This window comes from Triticum urartu, chromosome 7A (assembly GCF_056163025.1).
Source record: "Triticum urartu cultivar PI428250 chromosome 7A, HENAU_Tu73, whole genome shotgun sequence".
Taxonomy (NCBI): Eukaryota; Viridiplantae; Streptophyta; class Magnoliopsida; order Poales; family Poaceae; genus Triticum; species Triticum urartu.
The window spans coordinates 678,948,306-678,969,543 of NC_141879.1; the positions used below are offsets into that span (position 1 = coordinate 678,948,306).

Sequence of the window (21,238 nt, forward strand, 5' to 3'; positions counted from 1 at the left end):
CCTGAATGGATTTCTGGAAGAAGAGTTGTATATGATGCAACCAGAAGGTTTTGTCGATCCAAAGGGAGCTAACAAAGTGTGCAAGCTCCAGCGATCCATTTATGGACTGGTGCAAGCCTCTCGGAGTTGGAATAAACGCTTTGATAGTGTGATCAAAGCATTTGGTTTTATACAGACTTTTGGAGAAGCCTGTATTTACAAGAAAGTGAGTGGGAGCTCTGTAGCATTTCTGATATTATATGTGGATGACATATTACTAATTGGAAATGATATAGAATTTCTGGATAGCATAAAGGGATACTTGAATAAGAGTTTTTCAATGAAAGACCTCGGTGAAGCTGCTTACACATTAGGCATTAAGATCTATAGAGATAGATCAAGACGCTTAATTGGACTTTCACAGAGCACATACCTTGACAAAGTTTTGAAGAAGTTCAAAATGGATCAAGCAAAGAAAGGGTTCTTGCCTGTGTTACAAGGTGTGAAGTTGAGTAAGACTCAATGCCCGACCACTGCAGAAGATAGAGAAAAAATGAAAGATGTTCCCTATGCTTCAGCCATAGGCTCTATCATGTATGCAATGCTGTGTACCAGACCTGATGTGTGCCTTGCTATAAGTCTAGCAGGGAGGTACCAAAGTAATCCAGGAGTGGATCACTGGACAGCGGTCAAGAACATCCTGAAATACCTGAAAAGGACTAAGGATATGTTTCTCATATATGGAGGTGACAAAGAGCTCATCGTAAAAGGTTACGTTGATGCAAGCTTTGAGACTGATCCGGACGATTCTAAATCGCAAACCGGATACGTGTTTACATTAAACGGTGGAGCTGTCAGTTGGTGCAGTTCTAAACAAAGCGTTGTAGCGGGATCTACATGTGAAGCGGAGTACATAGCTGCTTCGGAAGCAACAAATGAAGGAGTCTGGATGAAGGAGTTCATATCCGATCTAGGTGTCATACCTAGTGCATCGGGTCCAATGAAAATCTTTTGTGACAATACTGGTGCAATTGCCTTGGCAAAGGAATCCAGATTTCACAAGAGAACCAAGCACATCAAGAGACGCTTCAATTCCATCCGGGATCTAGTCCAGGTGGGAGACATAGAGTTTTGCAAGGTACATACGGATCTGAATGTTGCAGACCCGTTGACTAAGCCTCTTCCATGAGCAAAACATGATCAGCACCAAGACTCCATGGGTGTTAGAATCATTACTATGTAATCTAGATTATTGACTCTAGTGCAAGTGGGAGACTGAAGGAAATATCCCTAGAGGCAATAATAAAGTTATTATTTATTTCCTTATATCATGATAAATGTTTATTATTCATGCTAGAATTGTATTAACCGGAAACATAATACATGTGTGAATACATAGACAAACAGAGTGTCACTAGTATGCCTCTACTTGACTAGCTCGTTAATCAAAGATGGTTATGTTTCCTCACCATGAACAAGGAGTTGTTATTTGATTAACAAGATCACATCATTAGGTGAATGATCTGATTGACATGACCCATTCCATTAGCTTAGCACCCGATCGTTTAGTATGTTGCTATTGCTTTCTTCATGACTTATACATGTTCCTATGACTATGAGATTATGCAACTCCCGTTTGCCGGAGGAACACTTTGTGTGCTACCAAACGTCACAACGTAAATGGGTGATTATAAAGGTGCTCTACAGGCGTCTCCAAAGGTACATGTTGGGTTGGCGTATTTCGAGATTAGGATTTGTCACTCCGATTGTCGGAGAGGTATCTCTGGGCCCTCTCGGTAATGCACATCACATAAGCCTTGCAAGCATTGCAACTAATGAGTTAGTTGCGAGATGATGTATTACGGAACGAGTAAAGAGATTTGCCGGTAACGAGATTGAACTAGGTATTGAGATACCGACGATCGAATCTCGGGCAAGTAACATACCGATGACAAAGGGAACAACGTATGTTGTTATGCGGTCTGACCGATAAAGATCTTCATAGAATATGTAGGAGCCAATATGAGCATCCAGGTTCCGCTATTGGTTATTGACCGGAGACGTGTCTCGGTCATGTCTACATTGTTCTCGAACCCGTAGGGTCCGCACGCTTAAGGTTTCGATGGCAGTTATATTATGAGTTTATGAGTTTTGATGTACCGAAGTTAGTTCGGAGTCCCGGATGTGATCACGGACATGATGAGGAGTCTCGAAATGGTCGAGACGTAAAGATTGATATATTGGACGGCTATATTCGGACACCGGAAGTGTTCTGGGTGATTTCGGAGAAAACCGGAGAGCCGGAGGGTTACCGGACCCCCCCCCCCGGGAGAAGTAATGGGCCATATGGGCCTTAGTGGAGAGAGAGAGGGGCAGCCAAAGGTGGGCCGCGCGCCTCCTCCCCCTGGTCCGAATTGGACTAGGAGAGGGGGGCGGCGCCCCCCTTTCCCTCTCCCTCCCCACTTCTTTCCCCCTCCTAGTAGGGGTCCTACTCCTACTAGGAGGAGGACTCCTCCTTGGCGCGCCATAGAGGGCCGGCCGGCCTCCTCCCCTTGATCCTTTATATACGGGGGCAGGGAGCACCCCTAGACACACAAGTTGATCCACGTGATCATATTCTTAGCCGTGTGCGGTGCCCCCTTCCACCATAGTCCTCGATAATATTGTAGCAGTGCTTAGGCGAAGCCCTGCGACGGTAGTGCATCAAGATCGTCACCACGCCGTCGTGCTGAAGGAACTCTTCCCCGACACTTTGCTGGATCGGAGTCCGGGGATCGTCATCATGCTGAACGTGTGCTAGAACTCGAAGGTGCCGTAGTTTCGGTGCTTGATCGGTCGGGCCGTGGAGACGTACGACTACATCAACCAAACGCTTCCGTTGTCGATCTACAAGGGTACGTAGATCACACTCTCCCCTCTCGTTGCTATGCATCACCATGATCTTGCGTGTGCATAGGAAATTTTTTGAAATTACTACGTTCCCCAACACTGTTAGCTTAGCATAATGATCTTTTAGTTTCTCTACTATTGCTTTCATCATGACTTATACATGTTCCTATGACTATGAGATTATGCAACTCCCGGATACCGGAGGACCACCTTGTGTGCTATCAAACGTCACAACGTAACTGGGTGACTATAAAGATGCTCTACAGGTGTCTCCAATGGTGTTTGTTGAGTTGGCATAGATCGAGATTAGGATTTGTCACTCCGTGTATTGCAGAGGTATCGCTGAGCACTCTTGGTAATGCACATCACTATGAGCCTTGCAAGCAATGTAACTAATGAGTTAGTTAGAGGATGATGCATTATGGAACGAGTAAAGAGACTTGACGGTAACGAGATTGAACTAGGTATGATGATACCGACGATCGAAACTCGGACAAGTAACATATCGATGACAAAGGGAACAACGTATGTTGTTATGCGGTTGACCGATAAAGATCTTCGTAGAATATGTAGGAACCAATATGAGCATCCAGGTTCCGCTATTGGTTATTGACCGGAGATGTGTCTCGGTCATGTCTACATAGTTCTCAAACCCGCAGGGTCCGCACGCTTAACGTTCGATGACGATTTGTATTATGAGTTATGTGATTTGATGACCGAAGTTTTCGGGCTCTCGGATGAGATCACGGACATGGCGAGGAGTCTCGAAATGGCCGAGACGTAAAGATCGATATATTGGAAGGTTATATTCAGACACCGGAATGGTTCTGAAGTGTTTCGGGTATTTTTCGGAGTACCGGGAAGTTACCGGAACCCCCGGGGAAGTAGTGGGCCTTAATGGGCTTTAGTGGAAAGGAGAGAAGGGCCTCAAGGGGTGGCCTCCCCCCCCCCCCCATGGCTGGTCCGAATTGGACTAGGAAGGGGGCGGAGCCCCCCTCTTTCCTTCTCCCCTCTTGCTCCTTCCCTCCTTCTCCTAGTTGGAATAGGAAATGTGGGGTCCTACATGGACCGAGAGTCCAAGTAGGACTCCCCCCTTTGGCGCCCCCTTGGGCCGGCCTCCTCTCCCCCTCTCCTTTATATACGTGGGAAGGGGGCACTCCAAAGGCACACCAAGTCTTCTCTTAGCCCTGTGCAGTGCCCCCCTCCATAGTTACACTCCTCGGTCATATCGTCGTAGTGCTTAGCCGAAGCCCTGCGCCGGTAACTTTATCATCACCGTCAACACGCCGTCGTGCTGACGGAACTCTCCCTCGTCCTCAACTGGATCAAGAGCTCGAGGGACGTCATCGTGTAGAACGTGTGCTGAACACGGAGGTGTCATACGTTCGGTGCTAGGATCAGTTGGATCGCAAAGACGTTCAACTACATCAACCACGTTACTAAACACTTTAACTTTCGGTCTACGAGGGTACGTGGACACACTCTCCCCTCTTGTTGCTACGCATCTCCTAGATAGATCTTGCGTGAACGTAGGATAATTTTTTGAAATATTGCGTTCCCCAACAGGGTCTTCCGAGTCCGTATCACCAACTTCAGCAACCAATTCTTTGTCTTTTTCGGACTGCATCCTCTTTAGAGCCCTAAACTGCGTGATCGTACGCTTAGCTGGGCCAAACTCCTCATTGCTATGGATGCAACAAGTCTTGTCCAGAATATCGTCGTAATGGCCTTTTTCCCGCGGAACCCATTCTTTTTTTTGTCCGGTGCCTTTTTCCCTTGGCCCACTGTTGCGATCGGCTTGCACCACTGACACCGTCCTCACCGTTCATCTGGCAACACTTGTTCTTGGCATTCTTCTAGTTCTGATCATTTTGCCCCTTCTGACCAGTCAGTTGTAGCCGCGGTTCTCCTTTTCGGATCTTGTTGTTCTCTTCACCATAGTACCGGGTGGTTACGCCCAGTAACAGGCGTATGGTGGTAATCTCTGTTCGGCCGAACTTGAGACGGAGGTGCACATAGCTCACACCCTGCTAGAAGGCAAGGATCACCTAGCCTTCAGTCACCCCCTCCACCAGGTTGCAGAGCGGGGCCCACCTTTGAATGTAATCTCAAGTGGACTCCTTGGGCTTTTGAATTCAGCGCATCAACTCTGCGTAACCTCCAAGCGTTTGCATGTGCCTTCGAAGTTCTTAAGAAAACATCCTCTATTTATTTGTATTAACCGTCGCAAACCTACTGATGCGGCAAAACTCGCGCCTGCTTTTAGCTACAACTATTAAGGATGGTGCTTCGGCACCGGGGCACTGCTTCGGGCCCAACTGTAAATGGGCAACCTAATGTTTGTTTGTGGAGGGTTGTTGGGCTCCTGCATGCAAGAGTGACATGCTAATGGTCTTTTCTGTTTCAGTATCGGTGCTAACAATACCATTTTACTTTTCCTTGTTCATTTTAGATATTTTATCTTATTATTGATTATCTTCTGCTTTTCTATTCTATTTTATTCTTAAGGACAATGTTAACTAATATTTTTTGACAAATATACACAAAATTGTCTTAAAAATAGCATGAAGTTTTTTTAAAAATTTCACAAGCACATTTTAAATTTCATGAGCATTATTTTTCAAATATGTGAACATTTTTTGTAAATATATAAATCCTTTTTTAATCATATAAACTTGAAAAATGTGAACCCTTTTTTACCATGAACTTTCATTAAAGGCATGCATACTTTTTATAATTTTAGAAACATTTTTCCAAAATTTGCAACCATATTCTAAAATATGTGAGCACTTAATAAAATATCATGCGCATATTTCAAAATGATTATTTTTTAAAATTATTCTAAAATATTCTAAAATAGCAGCACCGATGCATTGAGGCCCTAGCTTGCCAGGAGGGCCTGGCTTTGGCAGAAGACCTACAACTTAGTAGTGTGGATATTGCATCCGATAGCTCATTGGTAGTGCAAGATATCAACCAATGATCCCAAGGAGCCTATGGTGCAATTATCAAGGAGATCGTTAAACGTAAATCGTTGTTGCATAGTTGCTTTTTCATGCATGAACTTAGAAACTTTGATTTCAAGGCTTATAGCCTTGCGAAACACGTGGCAACTCTAGGTATAGGACGCAAAATCTGGCTTGGTCATCCTTATGACCATATTTCTGTACCTGTAAACATTCTTAAGCAATAAAGTTTCGTGTGATCGCCTCAAAAGAAAAAGCACCCACGCTGGTACACCGTGTGCTATTTGAGGCGTGGTAAATTGCCTATGTGTGTTTGGTGGACGTGTAAATTTCCCCTAAAGCACACGCCGTACATAACTAACACTCCATTTCCCTTGCGGATAAATCCCTTATCAAATACCAAGTCTCCGCAGTGTTACACGGGCTTATACATAGCCAGCGCGCGCACGGCGCACACGTTTTGGATACTAACGAACTGACTACACTCGCGCACTAACTAAACTGACATAATCATGCATGGATTGCAACCCACATGCATCGCCTAACAAATTGTCAGAAGATTCGTGAGGAGAGAACATAAGATATGGATCGACCCTAACAAAAAACATCTCTATCTCCTTATCCCAACGCATCATACTTCACCTGCATCCTATATATAAGTTGATCACAAACCACAAGTTCGTCCGTACCACCATTCACATCTGGCAAGCCCAAACTAGCTCCATTCCATGGCGCCACCCAAGTCCCAGCATCTCGCCTTGTTCCTCGCCGTTGTCCTGACCGCCGCTGCGCCGCAGCCCTGGGCGGCCGCCGTCCCTGCCAAGGCCCCTGCTCCATCTGCCAACAGTGATGCAGTAGCAAAACCATTGGCATGGTGCATGATTCCTTGCCTTCCGATCCTGCCACCCATATTGTGTGTACCACCGATATTCTGTCCCCCAACGCCTAGCGCTCCACCACCGCCATCCCCTTTCAAGCCGCACCCGAAGGAGTGCCTACCGTCACTGATGGGACTGATGCCATGTAAGGATTTCCTCACCAACAGCACCGCGCCCAAGCCTCCACGCCAAGGCAAGTGCTGTGACGGCGTCCGGTCACTCTTCCAAAACTTTCCCATCTGCCTTTGCCACGTGTTCAACGGCGGCGACCTTGACAAACTCATGTCGGCACCCATCGATGGAGGCCAACTCTTTGGTCTCTCGTCTGCCTGTAACACCAGTCCGAGTGACTTTGTACCCTGCTACGGTAAGATATTGCTCTTGTGTGGTACTATAAATTATTTTGTGTATTATTGTGCTCGTCTTTAATTATGAACCATGTGAATCTTTTTTGATGCATTGGAGAGCAGACGTGCCGCCGGTGAGGGCCGCCCCTACCCCTAAAGCTGCTCCATAATCGGCTCAATATCAGGTAACTGTTTGTTTCTGGATAAATTGAATCGTATTTTTTTTTGTGGGGGATAGATTCATTCTGGTTGCATGCATGAACTAGTTTACCTATTTCTGAATTATAATTTAATTTGTGTTTATCCGCGTTTTGCAGAGCCATCGTCATAGTATCATTACAGAGACAGGATGGAAGCTAAAGATGCCAACGCCTATATCTGTTAGTACGAGTTTTTAGTTCAATTAGGGAAGATATGTAGCTTCATTTGTGTCAATCTTAGAGTCGTCTTCAGAAAATTTGTTCGTTATGATCGTCAACTATATTTATATATGTGTGTTCTTTATGAATGTCCGTGGTATGCAATCATCCAACGAGCACCTAGTTATCGAATTGTTTAATTACTTGGACTGCTGTGCATGCTCTCCTGACTATCCAACGCTCCTAATTAATTTATCTAGCACTGATAGACTGCGAAAAGAAATATGATTGCCGCAAGTTGTACTCTACGATCGTTGCTTAATGCTGCAAAGTAAGCACACATCGTGTGCATCTCCAACTCATCTGCTATTTCTCTTAAGAAATGTCCAACTTAGAAGCGTTTTACTTTTTGAGAGAGAGGACCAAAAATGTGGTCAAGTCCTGCTATCTTGTGTCGTGCTCGTGCGTACCTCCCGGCCGGCCTGACGCGACCACGTACGAGCATGTGGTTTCGAGTGCTCCCGGAAAAGTGGGGCGAGGGCGAGGCCAACGGCGTGCGTCTCGCATCATCGCGCTCACCATGCCGCAGCCCAGCAACGGTTCGCGTGCATGCCGGTCTGCGTGCAAAAAACTGACTAAACGGGACTCGGACTAGAGAAACTAGCAAGACGCCCGTGCGTTGCTACGGGCTACAATGCATGCATATAAATGAATCAAACAAATGATAAGGTCAAAGCTGGATTTAGTATGTTAGGTGCACGTGCAATGCCATAAAACATCGCCCAAAGACCCTTGTCTTTGGAAGGTGTCCGTGCGCTGCCATAAAAAATCCAAGGGTCTTCAAGCTATTCTTTTTGGACGTCAACATAATTCATCTCCATCTCTCTCATACTCTGTGAAAACAAACATATATATAAAGACACCTTTTGTATTATTACAGGCCAAGAAAGATGATCCCTTCAGACTTCTCATGCCCTCTCAGTAAAACAAGTTAAAATGTCCCTTTATGGTCCATTTCACTTCATGATCAAGCACAAATGTGCACATCCTTAATGTTTTTCAACAGTGGAAGATTATTTTTCTTAAGTTTGACAACTTTGTTTAAATGATTATCATATCCTTTACAAGAACTGGAACCGGGAAATAAGAGGGTGGTTCCCCTTACCTCTCAGGCCTGTCAATAAAACAAAATCGACCAATTGTTCATGTGAATCTGCTTCTCGCCCCCGGTGCATCATCCTCGCCCTTCCAAAGCTTGTCATCAAATTCCGGCAATCATAAGTGACAACTGCCTCTAAAGTGCGATACTCCGACTGGTTCTTCACGCCTTGAATATTTTTCATTGAATCTCTCCATCGCATGGGAGTGGACGTCCAATTTTCTGCTAACTTCAGGCCCATCATTAATGCTTCAGCTTCCATCGGTGGAATGTCCAACCTTGACCGCTTGTACCTGCATGAATCAACGTGTTGCAACACCCGAGCTCCAGTGCTCTCTATATTTAAACATTTTGAAATTTGTGTTTTGAAGTTTCAAAAAAAATGTGAATTTTTTTCCAGGGATACATATACACATTCCAAATACCCGTGGCAGCTGTGGTAGTTATCTCGTTTTGTTTTTGGCTATAGAAAAAAACAAATTTCTAGTAGTATATAGGACAAAAGGGGAGTCATTCCTGTCAGAATTATATCTTTTTTATATCTAAATACAACGTATTTTTTTCAGGTTTTTACCGGGCCTTAAGAATGTGTGTATGTATTCACGTATTTGATTTAAGATTTTTCTAGCAACCTAAGTGTGTTTTAAAAAAATTTCAAATATCTAGAGCAGTGAAGCCCGGTAGTTGCAGGCACTTTTCGCAACGAAGCCCCCAAATGAGTCACGAAGAATAGCCCATAGGCCCCGTTGCCTCCATCAGTGTGAAACGAAGTATTCTTGTTGAGCTACACACTGCCGAACGTAGATAAAGTCCATTTATGAACTTGGCGTCGGTGCATGATCCTCCAGAGCAATGGAGTTTGCAACTACGTACCGTCCTCATGCTCATCGATGAGTGAGCAAGGGGATCATATTTTTTTCCTCATGAAAATATTTCAACACTCCCACCAGATAAACCAGAAGGAAACCGTTAGAAGATCCTTGTTGTTGATTAGATTCCTTGCTTTTAGCAGCTTCCTCGTGTCAATTATCAAGTCCACCCACACTTATCCAAAGTACCAATAGAAAAAAAATGCAATGATATTTTCTTTGTTGGAAATGGCTTGGGGTTAGTATATAACCATTTTTTAATAAATAAATATGGTAATTTGGATTATTTTTATTGAGATGAACAACTTCTGCTTTTCTTGATGCATGGCTAATTAGTCAGTGGTTTGTTACTTGAGATGATCAAGTGGATTATTAGTAGTTTCCAAACATATAAATGATGGCCATTATTACCACCTAGTCTGTAGCATAGCTTCGACCTAGATTTGGATATATCAGTATGTTTTATTTGGCCACAATTATGATTTGTAGATAGGCAACTGCATGATTCAAAGATCAAGCGATTGTCATTTTCAACAACATAAATGGGGGGGGGGGGGGGGGGGGGGGGGGGGGCGCACTAATATTCATGTCAAGAATATAACAATGGGAGGGGTGAAGCTGACTCTAGCAATAAGGCGATGAAGTCTACTTGAAACAAGAGTACATAGTTCTTTCCCACACTAATTGCCACAAAATTTCAGCATGTTGGCTCACCTGATTTATAAAGCATTTTCACACCTGACTCCTTGATCATGTCATTTATGAATAAAAAAATACATAAGTAACTCTCCGCTTCAGAATTGTACTTGGCAATTTGCCATTTTCTAAAATCATATGCTATTATGATGAACTACAAAAGGTGAAACAAATGTCTCCTTATTTTAAGAACCCTACACTTGATAAAGTATAGGAAATATCCAGATAATCATAAATTTAACTGAAGTTCAGGGATGCATAAGCAGCAGTAAGAATCAAGTGTGTTAACTTGAGGATCCCCATGTCTCTAAAGTAATAAATTTTAAGGAAGCGCCCTAGTGGGGAAAAAGATGATAGATCTTAAATGGCTGACAATTTAGTGGCATTATTCTTTGACAAACTCAAGGTAGTAGTACTATTTTTAGCAAGTTCATATGCAAAATCATTACAGTAGGTACCCTCGACATAGGTTGTAGGGAAAGTGCATATGTGAAATCATTACTGTACCTCCTTTTTTTGTTCATACTTCATATATGGCAATGTCCTTGCTGTTAGTTAACTATGCCTAAAGAAAAGTTCCTAAGATATGAATCAGATTACCTGAATTAGTAGCTGGAAGAACTCTGCCATGTACTATATACAGCCTAATGTACCAGGTTGACACCTAAGAAATGGATATTTAGTGTCCATATTTCCCTACCTACAGTATAAGATAATACTAAATCAAATCAAAGGTCCCCGTGCGTTGCAATGGGATGAAAAAAAATAGAAACATGGATCCTTTGCTAAAAGAGAACATTATGCTCTCATCTTCATACCTGCTACCATGCTTCGCTTTCCTCCGGTGCAGTCTCCCTCTTTTCTCTCAACATCGCATGCTTCGCAACGGAGAAACACCATATTCCGAGTGCCCTCGCCGTGCATCAATGACAGGTGCAATTTGGTTGAGCGAGGCAACTTTCTGCTCAATGACACGGGCTTTGGCGGACACCTTGAAGCGTTTCGCGCCTATGATTCCGCAGTTGTGAGCCTGGTGACGAGCTAGTCAGGAAGAGCCAAGCTCAGAATCATGAGCGCCTCCTCAACTATTAGAAAGCCTTCTCAGTTAAGTGCATAAAATGATATATAGAATGATAGAAGCGTCCATTACTAATAGACGTCAAGAGCATCAATTTCGCAAAGATGATACCCTCAAACTTTCGATAGATAAAAATCTGCAAATATTCCTTCAAGTCAAAGAAACTGTTATATTAAATTTTCTCATGGAGATCTCACCACATGTTCTTCCATACTTGCTTCGAAAAGGCGTTTAATATGTAATCTGCATTAGACTAAATAATTTTCTATGTTGAGCTTCCAAGTCATCTCCTAAATTTAAAGCCTAGACAATCTGTGAGATACTAAATGACTGAACTTCTTTGAACCTTGTACTCATACTACAGTAAAAAAAATTGCCCACATGATAAATTCTGACATTCGCTAGTGTGAAACGGAAAACAAAAGCTGCTGCTACATACCTTGACATACGGCAGCAACAACATCCAAACACAAACAGCGGGCACCTTCAGTGAGCAGAGCATGCAGCGTCTGGTCAGGGGAAGTGAAGAAACTTCACCATCATACAACGTTGTTGATGTACACGAACCAAGCCTCACAGGTTGTTTGCTCTAGGTCCATCTCTTTTGTAAATCTGAAATTGAGTGTAATTGTTGATCTTGGTCAATGAGAGGCAAGATCCATGGAGGGAGATTGGATATGTGGGTTAGAACTTGGTCTTGAACATGGTGTCGGGATGCTGTGGACGCAGTCATGGCGCAGCTGGTAGAAAGTCAATGAGGAATCATCCGCCGAGTCCTTGTCCTATAGACCAATGATTATTAGTAAAAAAAATATTTCAACAACTCATTTTCTAGTGTTAGATATATACCGCAGTAAGAAAAAATATGCATAGATGTGGAAGAATATCCAATCTAAAAACTTAGTTAATTTGTAAACTATTAGTTCTTACAACATGATGGGGTTGAAGTTCATGAAGTTGCTCGTCCTAAACGGCAAGCGGTATGGACAAGCGTGGATTTCTCGCCTAGGTTTCCTTTCCGAGCTCGGTGGCTGGAGGATCTCCATTAATCAATTGTCTCTAAGCGCAACCGGGTTCGCCTCCCGGTCACGGTCATATGAAGATCAAGATTGATCTCAAAACTCCTCAGGCATCACCATAAGTCGTAACAGAAAGAATGCCATCGTACTTGAGGGCGCTGGGTCCTCGGCGTCCTCGGTCTTCTCGGCCATGGGCGATGCCGACGGTGGGCTCCTTCCTGCCATAGCCCTCAGTGCGGCGGAAATAGGGTGATTGTGACAACATTTAATAGGTATTTAAAATAGAGAAGCATTTGAGAGTAGATAAAAAAAGTAACAATTGCTATGGTTAATTGATTGTTATACTGGTGATATATACCTGAAGTCCTGAACCAACCCATGATATTGGTTGATGTCAAAAAAAACATGATACGGTTAGTCTGCATCTTTGTTTCATTCCAAAAAGAAAGCTCAGATGCTTGTCTTTGTGACAACTTTGACATCTCCACAATGATGGATTTACCTTTTATGTGGCCAAAGCACTGTCAAAGTATGCATCATCTTATAATTGCACAAAAAGTATTTCGTATGTTAGAAGTTTGAATTAGGATTCAATCAAAGAACCTGGTAATAGCTGAACATAAATTAGGATAAAATTGCAATAACAATGGCCATCAATAGTTGCAACAGGAAGAAGAGGCAGATCGACAGCATGCAGGTTTACCAATAACAATGTTCACCAATAATTATTATCACCAACCATAGATGTTTTCTGTTTGTAATAGGAATGTTTAGGAAATTAGAAGCACAAACTCACCTTCTAACGCACATGAACACACCTGCACATATGGTGCTTCCTTCTGGCCATTTTTTGGGTGGCTTGCTCTCATCCTCGAGGTACCAAGAATACGCACGGACCTTTTTAAATTCAGTTGCGCTCTTCATGAACTCTAGATCCCGATTTTGTCCAAAAGTGGATACGGGTGTAAAGGTAGTACCTGGGGTTGGGGCAACATCAAATTCCTCCTCTGTCGTCTTCCCTAAACTCCTTTCTCTTGGCAAAATTTGGACTGTAGCACTGCTTTCAATTGTCTGAAACCAACAAAATGTCTGCACAACATTCCCATATGCCTGAAAATATTCTGGACGCGCACACTTAATTTCGCATCCAGTTTCACTGATGCACCTAGACACAACCAAGGACATTGATTTGAAGAACTCATCTTCAAACTTTTTGTATATCTCGCTTGTGTAAATTTCACAATCTTCAATCTCGAGATGCCCCCAATTGTTTTTTCATTGGTTTCTGTTGGCAAAAATTGATGAGGTGCTTTGAGATTCTTGATGAAAATCATAAGAACTGGATTGATCTCACTGTGAGTTCCACTGCCTCTTCTCTTCACAAATTGCAGACGGAGGGTGATTTTGCTCGTTGCTGAATATGCTCACATACCAACCTGCTTTGCATGGAGGAGACGCATCCTCGCCTTCGTTCTGTTTTGCACGAAGAAGAATTATCATTGTCCCTCTTAACCTGCACACCGAAAACCAAACAAGACAATGACAATGCTAGCTACAATATAAATACCAAGCAATTTCAAAGCATGGAAAAAATTCAAGCACAAGACCATCATGGAGTGGTTGGGGAAACGACAAGAATATAGTTGTACTACAATTTCAAGCAAGACGCTATGTAACTGATCTAGCACCAGCACACAATTTTGTGCGTCATCTGGTAACGTGCATGCCCTCATCTCGGCTTTCCATGATGAATTCCAAAACCATCCTCCAAAGCAAATAGCTTATATTGTCCGTACGCTTCTTGGCATGAATCAAATGGCATGCCTTCTACAAGAGCAAAAGTGTCGGCCGAGTGCTTGCCTTCAGAGTTTAGAAGACATATGTTCCAATCGAGTTCATCTTGCTTGGGGTTGCTCTGGTCGCAAGTCCAGTTTGAATCCAGTTCCTGAACCAAAGAATCAACCGTCAGATCGTGTTTGGAACTGAATTTTAGCAGGGAGGGAAAGGGGAGAGGAGCACTCATGATTGTCGAATCAGCAGCATTGCAAGGCAAGATATGCACTTAGTGTTCTGAAAATCTGCAGAACAGATCATGAAACATAAATGTACCCTGCATACAAAAGAAGACCAAGATCAATAAATGTGTAAAATTGAGAAGCACCAAATCTGATTCAAGCACAAAAGAACAAGGGAGAGCTTATGCTATCCTGCTGCTAGGCCACGGTCATCGCCGGCGAGCACCCCGTCAAGGACTACCGCAACACATCCGCAAACCTGGCCCTGTCGCTGTTCTCCATGTCCGGGCCAGTCGGGGGAAGGGAACAGAGATGGAGGAGGGAGAAGGGAGAGGAGAGAAGAGGGGGGAAGAGAAAGGGGTGGAGATACCTGTGATAACGGGGAGGCGGGAGTGCGGGGCGGGAAGAGTCGCCGCCGGCGGGCAGGATGAAGAGCTGGCGGCTCCAACCCTAGCTTGCGCGTGAGAACTGCATCCGTCGCACACAACCAGGGCATCCATCGCCTGCCGTCGTGCTCCAGCGAGCCAGCGACCGAGGGTTGCCTGGAGCGGAGGTGGAGGCGACCAGAGCCGGCGGCGGCGCGGCGCTGAGGTTGGTGCGACGGCGAGGCGGCGGGGCAGAAACTGCAGGAGACGGCGGCGGGGACCTCGAGGCCGAGCTCAGGTCATGGCTTCCCTGGCTCCAGAGGCCGTCGCGGCGCCGGATGCAGCGGCGGGGCGAGGAGGAGGCCGGCCGTCGGGGAGGCAGGAGCTCCTCGTCCCCTCGATCCAGATCGGGATTGAGGAGGGAGCAACAGGGGCGCGAGCGAGCGGGCGATAGGTTTAGGTTTTTTTATCGCTGGTTAACCTCCGTAGGTCTTTTTTTCGTTGGTTAACCTTATGCGGATGGGTGCGGGTTCGGGCCTCAGGAGGAGGTTTTTTTGTTTGTGGTGGCTTAGTCACAGGTGAGAGGAGGTACCAAAATAAACCGTGGGAGATGGTACTAAAAAAACCGGAAGCGAAACTACCAATTGCTTTCTTAAAAATAGAGATATTCTAACATGATCCGTGCACATGAAAAGTGTCACACATACCGTCTTGGATACGGCTCTGGCTACGTACAACGCTGAGTCGGCTGCCACGAGTCTACATCATGCTGACTTCCAGTCCAACCACACGTCAACCAGCGCTACTGGCCCGGGCCAGGGCCGAAGGGCCGCCGCTGCTTCGGAGGAGCAGCTCTTATCTTCGAAAGCCCAAGGCCGCGAAGCCCAGCGCTACTGGGTGTGTGTGGGTTGGTTTGCAACCGTGTGTGTTCTTTGTTGACATGTGATACTGTTGTAAGCCCTCAAAAAGAAAAATGTGACACTGTTGTAGTCTCAGACTTACTAACAGATTAGCCTAACCTGGCACCAAATCCTAGATCCACCCCGGACAATACATGATGCATGTAAAACTATGTTGCGGTGTACCCAATGCGGCAATGCGTACACTTATTATTTGCTCTTTTGTGTACGGACTGCATCTTGATCTAGCACACACTCATGTGCCTAACAGTTTACCAAGCATATTTGCTACCACTGCTTTGTTCAGGTCGGCCAACACCATGGGGTACAGCGGCGACTTCACCAGAGTCGGCGACAACAGCCGGTCCCTACACTTCTCTACATTAGTTATCACACGCGTGTACTCGGCGGCGACGAACGTGAAGTGGCAGCTGGGGAGCGTCTCTTCTTCGATGGTGTCGATGGAGCTGTCCGCCGGTGCGTAGTCGTCCATGCACCCTTCGTAGGCAACCCTCTGCTTGCTGGAGAGCGAGGAGTTCTGGCTGAGCTGGTCGCTCATGGCAATCGTCGTGTTGTCGAAGGAAATCGCAGTGGAGTGGGCTGCGAGGATCGCGTATGCGGTGGCTCTCTCCGTGTGCGACGGGGACATGTCGACATCGACTTCGCGCATCATGCGGATGCAAAGGTCATACATGAGCTTCGTGCCACACGCCTTCTGGCAGGCGGCCCCCGCGCCTAGTGACGGCACGTCGGGGCAATCCATCAGGGCGGCTGCCATGCGAATGCGAATGGGTACCAGGACGAGCAAGAGGAGAATGATCTTCGCCATAGCCATAGAGCACACACCTCTCTTCGTAGGGAGAGATATGCTCTGTTGTCCGAGCTAGCAAGCACAACATTGCACTATTTGTAGGATGTGCATTTAAAATCTTTCAAAAGGATCTTATAGATCGAATTAATTTTTTAAATTTGGAAACCAAGAACCTAATAAATTCGGAAATTAATGCCACTAATTAGTCAGAAGTTAATTACATGCACAATTAAGTAGGACCGTATAAATAATGAATATTTTTGCACCAAATCAATTTGAAAACCAAGTCATTAATAATACAATTAATTAATTAGGCATGCAGATAATTAATAGTAGGGATTTTTCAATTAGATAGATAATTAATTAATTTGGCAAACAGTTAATTAGGTCTACAGATAGAAAAATAATTGTACTAGATAACTAGATGGACAGTTAATTAGTCACGCAATTAATTAATTAGGCACGGAGATAATCACGTCAAATCAATTTGAAGGTGCTAGCGGGCATGGACGGCCAGCAGGCAAGCAAAGCTTTCAGCGACATGGTCCACCAGTGCTTGCCAACATAGAAAACGATCACGGCGTGCTTCTGGCATGAGCAATCAAGCATTCGTCAATACGGGTGATGACCATGCTCTGTGGGATGTTCATGTCGAATTTTTTTCCACAGAATCGGTTACATTAAAATACACGACAAACACACGCATGAAAAGCTGATAGTCAAGGACACACGTCACGCCCCTCTTTTCTCTCTTTATTTCTCCAATCGTGCAACGTTACTCACAGGACTGTGCATATATATAATTATTGTTCAAGAAATCGGTAACTGGTAGCTGTTCGGCCGGTTTGGGAGTAGTGATTAATCGGTGAGTCGGCCTATTAACTGAATTAATCGGTCGACCATCAATTGATAGATTAAATAGGAATTACCAAAATATATCTAGTTTCTTTTATATATTATATCATGCTCATCAAAATATGCTACTGTTTGGTCGATCTCTAGCTATTGAGGAGCGAAAGGGGGTATGAGGGGTTACAGGGAATTTTTTTGGGCTATGTTTGCCCAAAAGTTAATGGGTCGGCAGCGATTAATCGGTCTAACAACTGATTGACCGATCAAATTGGTCAAATAATCGGTCTGACAAGTTAACACAATGAATATGTATGTGTTATTCGATTCGGTTATCCTGTGAGTAGCGATTAATTGCCCCATTAACTGATTATAATCTCTTCTTAATAATAAAGTACGGATTGACTCCGTGGGTTCACCATCATAATACGCTTATTCCCGTGATTTTATGCTTTCAATTTGAATTTAAAACATATATGCGAGGTGGTACTAAAACCGTTTCGTTCACCGGTGACAATTGTTTCCGAGTGTAGTCGATGTTGGGCTGGAGCGAGGCGAGTCTGCTAGGTTAGATGGACCAACTCTGGCCCATCTCATCTATACGTTTTAGTTTTTTTTTCCTTAAAAAAAACAATCGCTGGTCGTTTGTATTTCGAGGTTGGTGGTTTTGTCTTCCGGCTCAACTCTACGATTCCTATAGGGAGTTGGAAACCAGCGGCACTAGACATGTAGGCACACAATAACCCCTGGCAAAACCATATTAAAGGAAAACTTCTAGGCAATAGATACCTTATTTATAGAAACGGAAAAACCAACGGGCCACCCACACCGTTCCGATCCTGCCTTTTGTGATTTGCTCGAGATCGATTGCGATCTCGGGTTTAGGTCCGCTGCAACCAAGGCGAGTGCGCCCGTAATCGTTCGCAAGACTAGCCAAGTCATGGCCGTACGTGGAGATGGACTCGTCACAACCTGCCATGGCACGGCCGTACCTGGAGAGATGCACATGAAGCAGGATGAGGGCCATCGGATCGAGGCATCGGGGAGCAAGGCTGAACCTGCCGCCGTCATTGATGTCGATGATGGTAATGCCAAGGACGTAGATGCAGGTGGGACTGGACGTGGAGAACATGCTCTGTGCTAGGATTAGCATCCAGCATGACGATGATGATGAAATGTCGCTGGGCGTGAGTGTGGACAAGCAGAAGGCCATCAACAACGAACACACATAATTAGCACTTGTTATGAGCGGATCATCGTCACCTCAAGGCCAACTCACCAATCCTCTATAACTACGCGCAGATGCATTCTGCGACGAGCAGCGCCAGCTGTGCTTGATCATCAAGGATCTGTACTTGTTGTGTCGAATTTGACGGACTCATCATGGTGGACACGGTCCGGTCAGGGCACGACACGGCACAGGTTTGCACCGGCCGCGACCGGTTCGGTTCGAAGTGCCCAGTGGGCATGTTTCCCTGAACCGGACCGGCAAGGCGAAAGCTCGGTCAGGACCGAGGGACCAAGCAATGGCTGGGGTGCATGAGCTGCGTGTGTCCCTTGCGCCTTCGAGCGTGCCCTGCGTCTGTGCCTAGCGTGCTTGCGTGTCTGTGCCGTGCCATGTCTTAAAGAGCAAAACCCCCGTTTGTTTGCTTTAGACAAAGAGGCAGTTCATCTATGGTAGCGTCTCATTCCGGTTCGCGGGGAACTCCGCCACCAGTCGGCACCGTCACAACATACTACGTACGTACATCGTCGCTTCCAATTTCATCAGATTACTAATCAGCTTGTACTGCAATACTAACTGTATGTGCATCAATTGATTGTAAATTCATACATCGTATGTGGGAACGACCATGATGAGATCAACTTTGAGTTCCTGGGGAACAAGACGGAGAACACCAACGTGTGCATGTTCACTGAGGTGTTTGTCAGCAACCGAGGTGCACTTGGAATGAACACATGCGGATGAGAGATTGCTCGAGGAAGAGAAAAGACAGTTGTTTTGCGCCGCACAAACTAAATAGCTTTTATGTCAGTATTTCTCTGCTATTTATTCAGCCTTACCGAACATGAAAGGGCTTTGTGGCTCCTGACTTTGCATCGTCGTGATCCACAACACTCTGACAAACCACAAGCAGACCAATGAGGCGCGAGAATCGCTCCAGGCAGTTAGACCCGCGAGCTAATCTAGCTAAAAGAGAGAAAGCGTTCGAGACTAACCTGACGGAAAACCGAAGTGCTAACTGAACTAACTGAAAACGTGACAGGGCTTGAGATTTATTCAACATTGTTCGCCGGCCTCGTGGGCGAGAAGAAGATGCAGTTCGTGCCCTGCGTTCTGCGTGCATTGGCCGCACCGCTTCATTGCGTTAGCGAAGCCGGGACGTGACGGCTGCGACAAATTTGATGGCGGCAGCCGGCGGCCATGGTCAGGGAAGAGAGACGCGTGCGTCGTGTAGGCAGCGTTCTGGACTAATTCATGACGCAGGAACGAAGATGGCGGTGCGGTGGTTCACTCGGGGATTGCCGGTGGCCGCGACGATGTGGAATGGCTGCCGCGGCTAGCCGTGGACGAGCGCCTCGCCGCCTTGACAAAATATGGATGCACAGGATTATGCTACTAACATTGTGGAGCGTGTGCTGTTGCGGTGCTATGACATCTACACTCTGTGGAAAAAGATTTGATTTACAGTTGATGCTAGAGATTTTTCTGGGATCTACTTTTGACGGCTCAATCAGGTTTGTTGGCTGCTAGGTGGCTCATAAGATGCTACAGTGCGCCACGGAGAGGTACACAGGTTCCCCACAGCTACATGTATGTATCATAAAGTTTCATCTTCCACTTTTGAAGTTCAGTATTGACTCCTTGATCCTGTTTCTTAGGGTTCATGATTGACAATTGATATTGGATTATGGAACTAAAATGTCTACTCTGTAACTGAATGTTCATGGATGTCTTAAAAGGAGAACAATTCGGACCATAAATGTACAGTATATTTGATGGATCCGTCTAATCTATACTTGAAATTACAGTGTGTAATTTATTTAGACACTATATATATGTTTGATGGAGCCTTCTACGTTGGACTGTTGGACTTGAAATTACAGTGTACAATTTCCTTCCGACTTGCTAATTCAAATTTGCTCATTTTAGACTCAATAATAATAATAATTCTAAACAACATAATAAACTAGAAAATATTTTTCGAAGGATGTTTCTTTACATCTAATATCATTATGATGTGAGATGGGTTACATGTCTCTAAATAATTTTAGCGGAGTTGTTATTTAACATCCGTAAGCCATTGTTGGCAAGGGTGAGATGAAGGATAAGTTTCAATGTGGTATTCCGTTTTGAAATTGAGAGTGTGGGCTGGTGGAGAGGGTCCTTTTTTCGCGGGAAGGTGGAGAGGGTCCTTCAGCCATGCGTATTAGGGTAAATGTGTTCGATACTTTTTTTGAAAAAGATATTGCGCAAGCGTTCGTCGTAGTGTGCAGCCACACCAATGCCGCCTGATCTCATCGAGGAGTGGAGATGTACAACCGAGTGCTTATGTGATGATGACATCATGGATCAGATGCCAATGTCTATGCCCATTATGTCGAAGGGTTGTCCTATTCTTTTCCTCCCGTTGCAACGCACGGGCATTTGTGCTAGTCTGACAAATTCTTAAACAGTATAATATAATAAGCATCAACCAACCCTTACTAACTAACCTAGCCGGACACCTAAACAGACTAGGAATATTACTAGTACGTGTACTATGACACGGCTACTAGCCGGACTCGTTACACGTAGGGCTCCCGAACTTCTTGGACACACACAAGAACATCAACCATACTAGTAGCAAACTAGTACAACTTTTGATTCGTAATATTACTAGATTAGAAAAGGGGGCTGCTACGCGTCCACCGGCTGATCTTTTTAAAAGATCGGTCGGGTCGCGCACCGTCAGATCCTATGTCCATCGAGGGCCGAGTGGCGTTCTTCATCTTTGCAACACAGGTAATGTTGCGGAAACATTTGTATCAAAGGTTGTGCCGCAAAAATCTTTGCAAC

The 21,238-nt window shown here is 44.9% G+C and overlaps 2 protein-coding genes and 1 long non-coding RNA gene across 21 annotated transcripts; 1 reads left to right on the plus strand and 2 right to left on the minus strand.

Annotated features, from left to right (window-relative positions):
* Positions 1-6,541: 6,541 nt before the first annotated feature.
* LOC147961411 (non-specific lipid-transfer protein C6-like) lies at positions 6,542-7,624 on the plus strand. Its single transcript, XM_087537088.1, has 3 exons — positions 6,542-7,079; positions 7,183-7,244; positions 7,377-7,624. Exons 1-2 carry the CDS (start codon positions 6,563-6,565, stop codon positions 7,227-7,229), a joined length of 564 nt encoding a protein of 187 aa, XP_087393214.1. The 5' UTR covers positions 6,542-6,562; the 3' UTR covers positions 7,230-7,244; positions 7,377-7,624.
* A 778-nt stretch (positions 7,625-8,402) lies between these two features.
* Positions 8,403-15,105, minus strand: LOC125522182 (uncharacterized). 19 transcript variants are annotated; one of them, XR_015609612.1, is made up of 6 exons: positions 14,625-15,103; positions 14,259-14,349; positions 12,151-14,184; positions 10,961-12,002; positions 10,743-10,842; positions 8,403-8,870 (listed from the first exon to the last, which is right to left on the minus strand). It is a non-coding gene; the product is annotated as an uncharacterized LOC125522182 (long non-coding RNA). The 19 variants fall into 19 exon arrangements; XR_015609608.1 differs by lacking the exon at positions 8,403-8,870 and having other exon boundaries at positions 10,165-12,002; positions 12,151-12,741; positions 13,036-13,136; positions 13,217-14,184; positions 14,625-15,105; XR_015609609.1 differs by lacking the exon at positions 8,403-8,870 and having other exon boundaries at positions 10,165-12,002; positions 12,151-12,779; positions 13,036-13,136; positions 13,217-14,184; positions 14,625-15,105.
* Positions 15,106-15,628: 523 nt separating this feature from the next.
* LOC147961412 (uncharacterized) lies at positions 15,629-16,407 on the minus strand. The gene has a single exon (XM_087536982.1). The coding sequence runs from the start codon at positions 16,351-16,353 to the stop codon at positions 15,775-15,777; it is 579 nt and encodes a 192-aa protein (XP_087393108.1). The 5' UTR covers positions 16,354-16,407; the 3' UTR covers positions 15,629-15,774.
* Positions 16,408-21,238: the final 4,831 nt, after the last annotated feature.

Coding starts and splice junctions, on each gene's coding strand:
- LOC147961411 (XM_087537088.1), top strand. CDS start 6,563: ATGGCGCCACCCAAGTCCCAGCATCTCGCCTTGTTCCTCGCCGTTGTC. Junction 7,080..7,182: donor TGACTTTGTACCCTGCTACG/GTAAGATATTGC, acceptor ATTGGAGAGCAG/ACGTGCCGCCGGTGAGGGCC.
- LOC147961412 (XM_087536982.1), bottom strand. CDS start 16,353: ATGGCTATGGCGAAGATCATTCTCCTCTTGCTCGTCCTGGTACCCATT.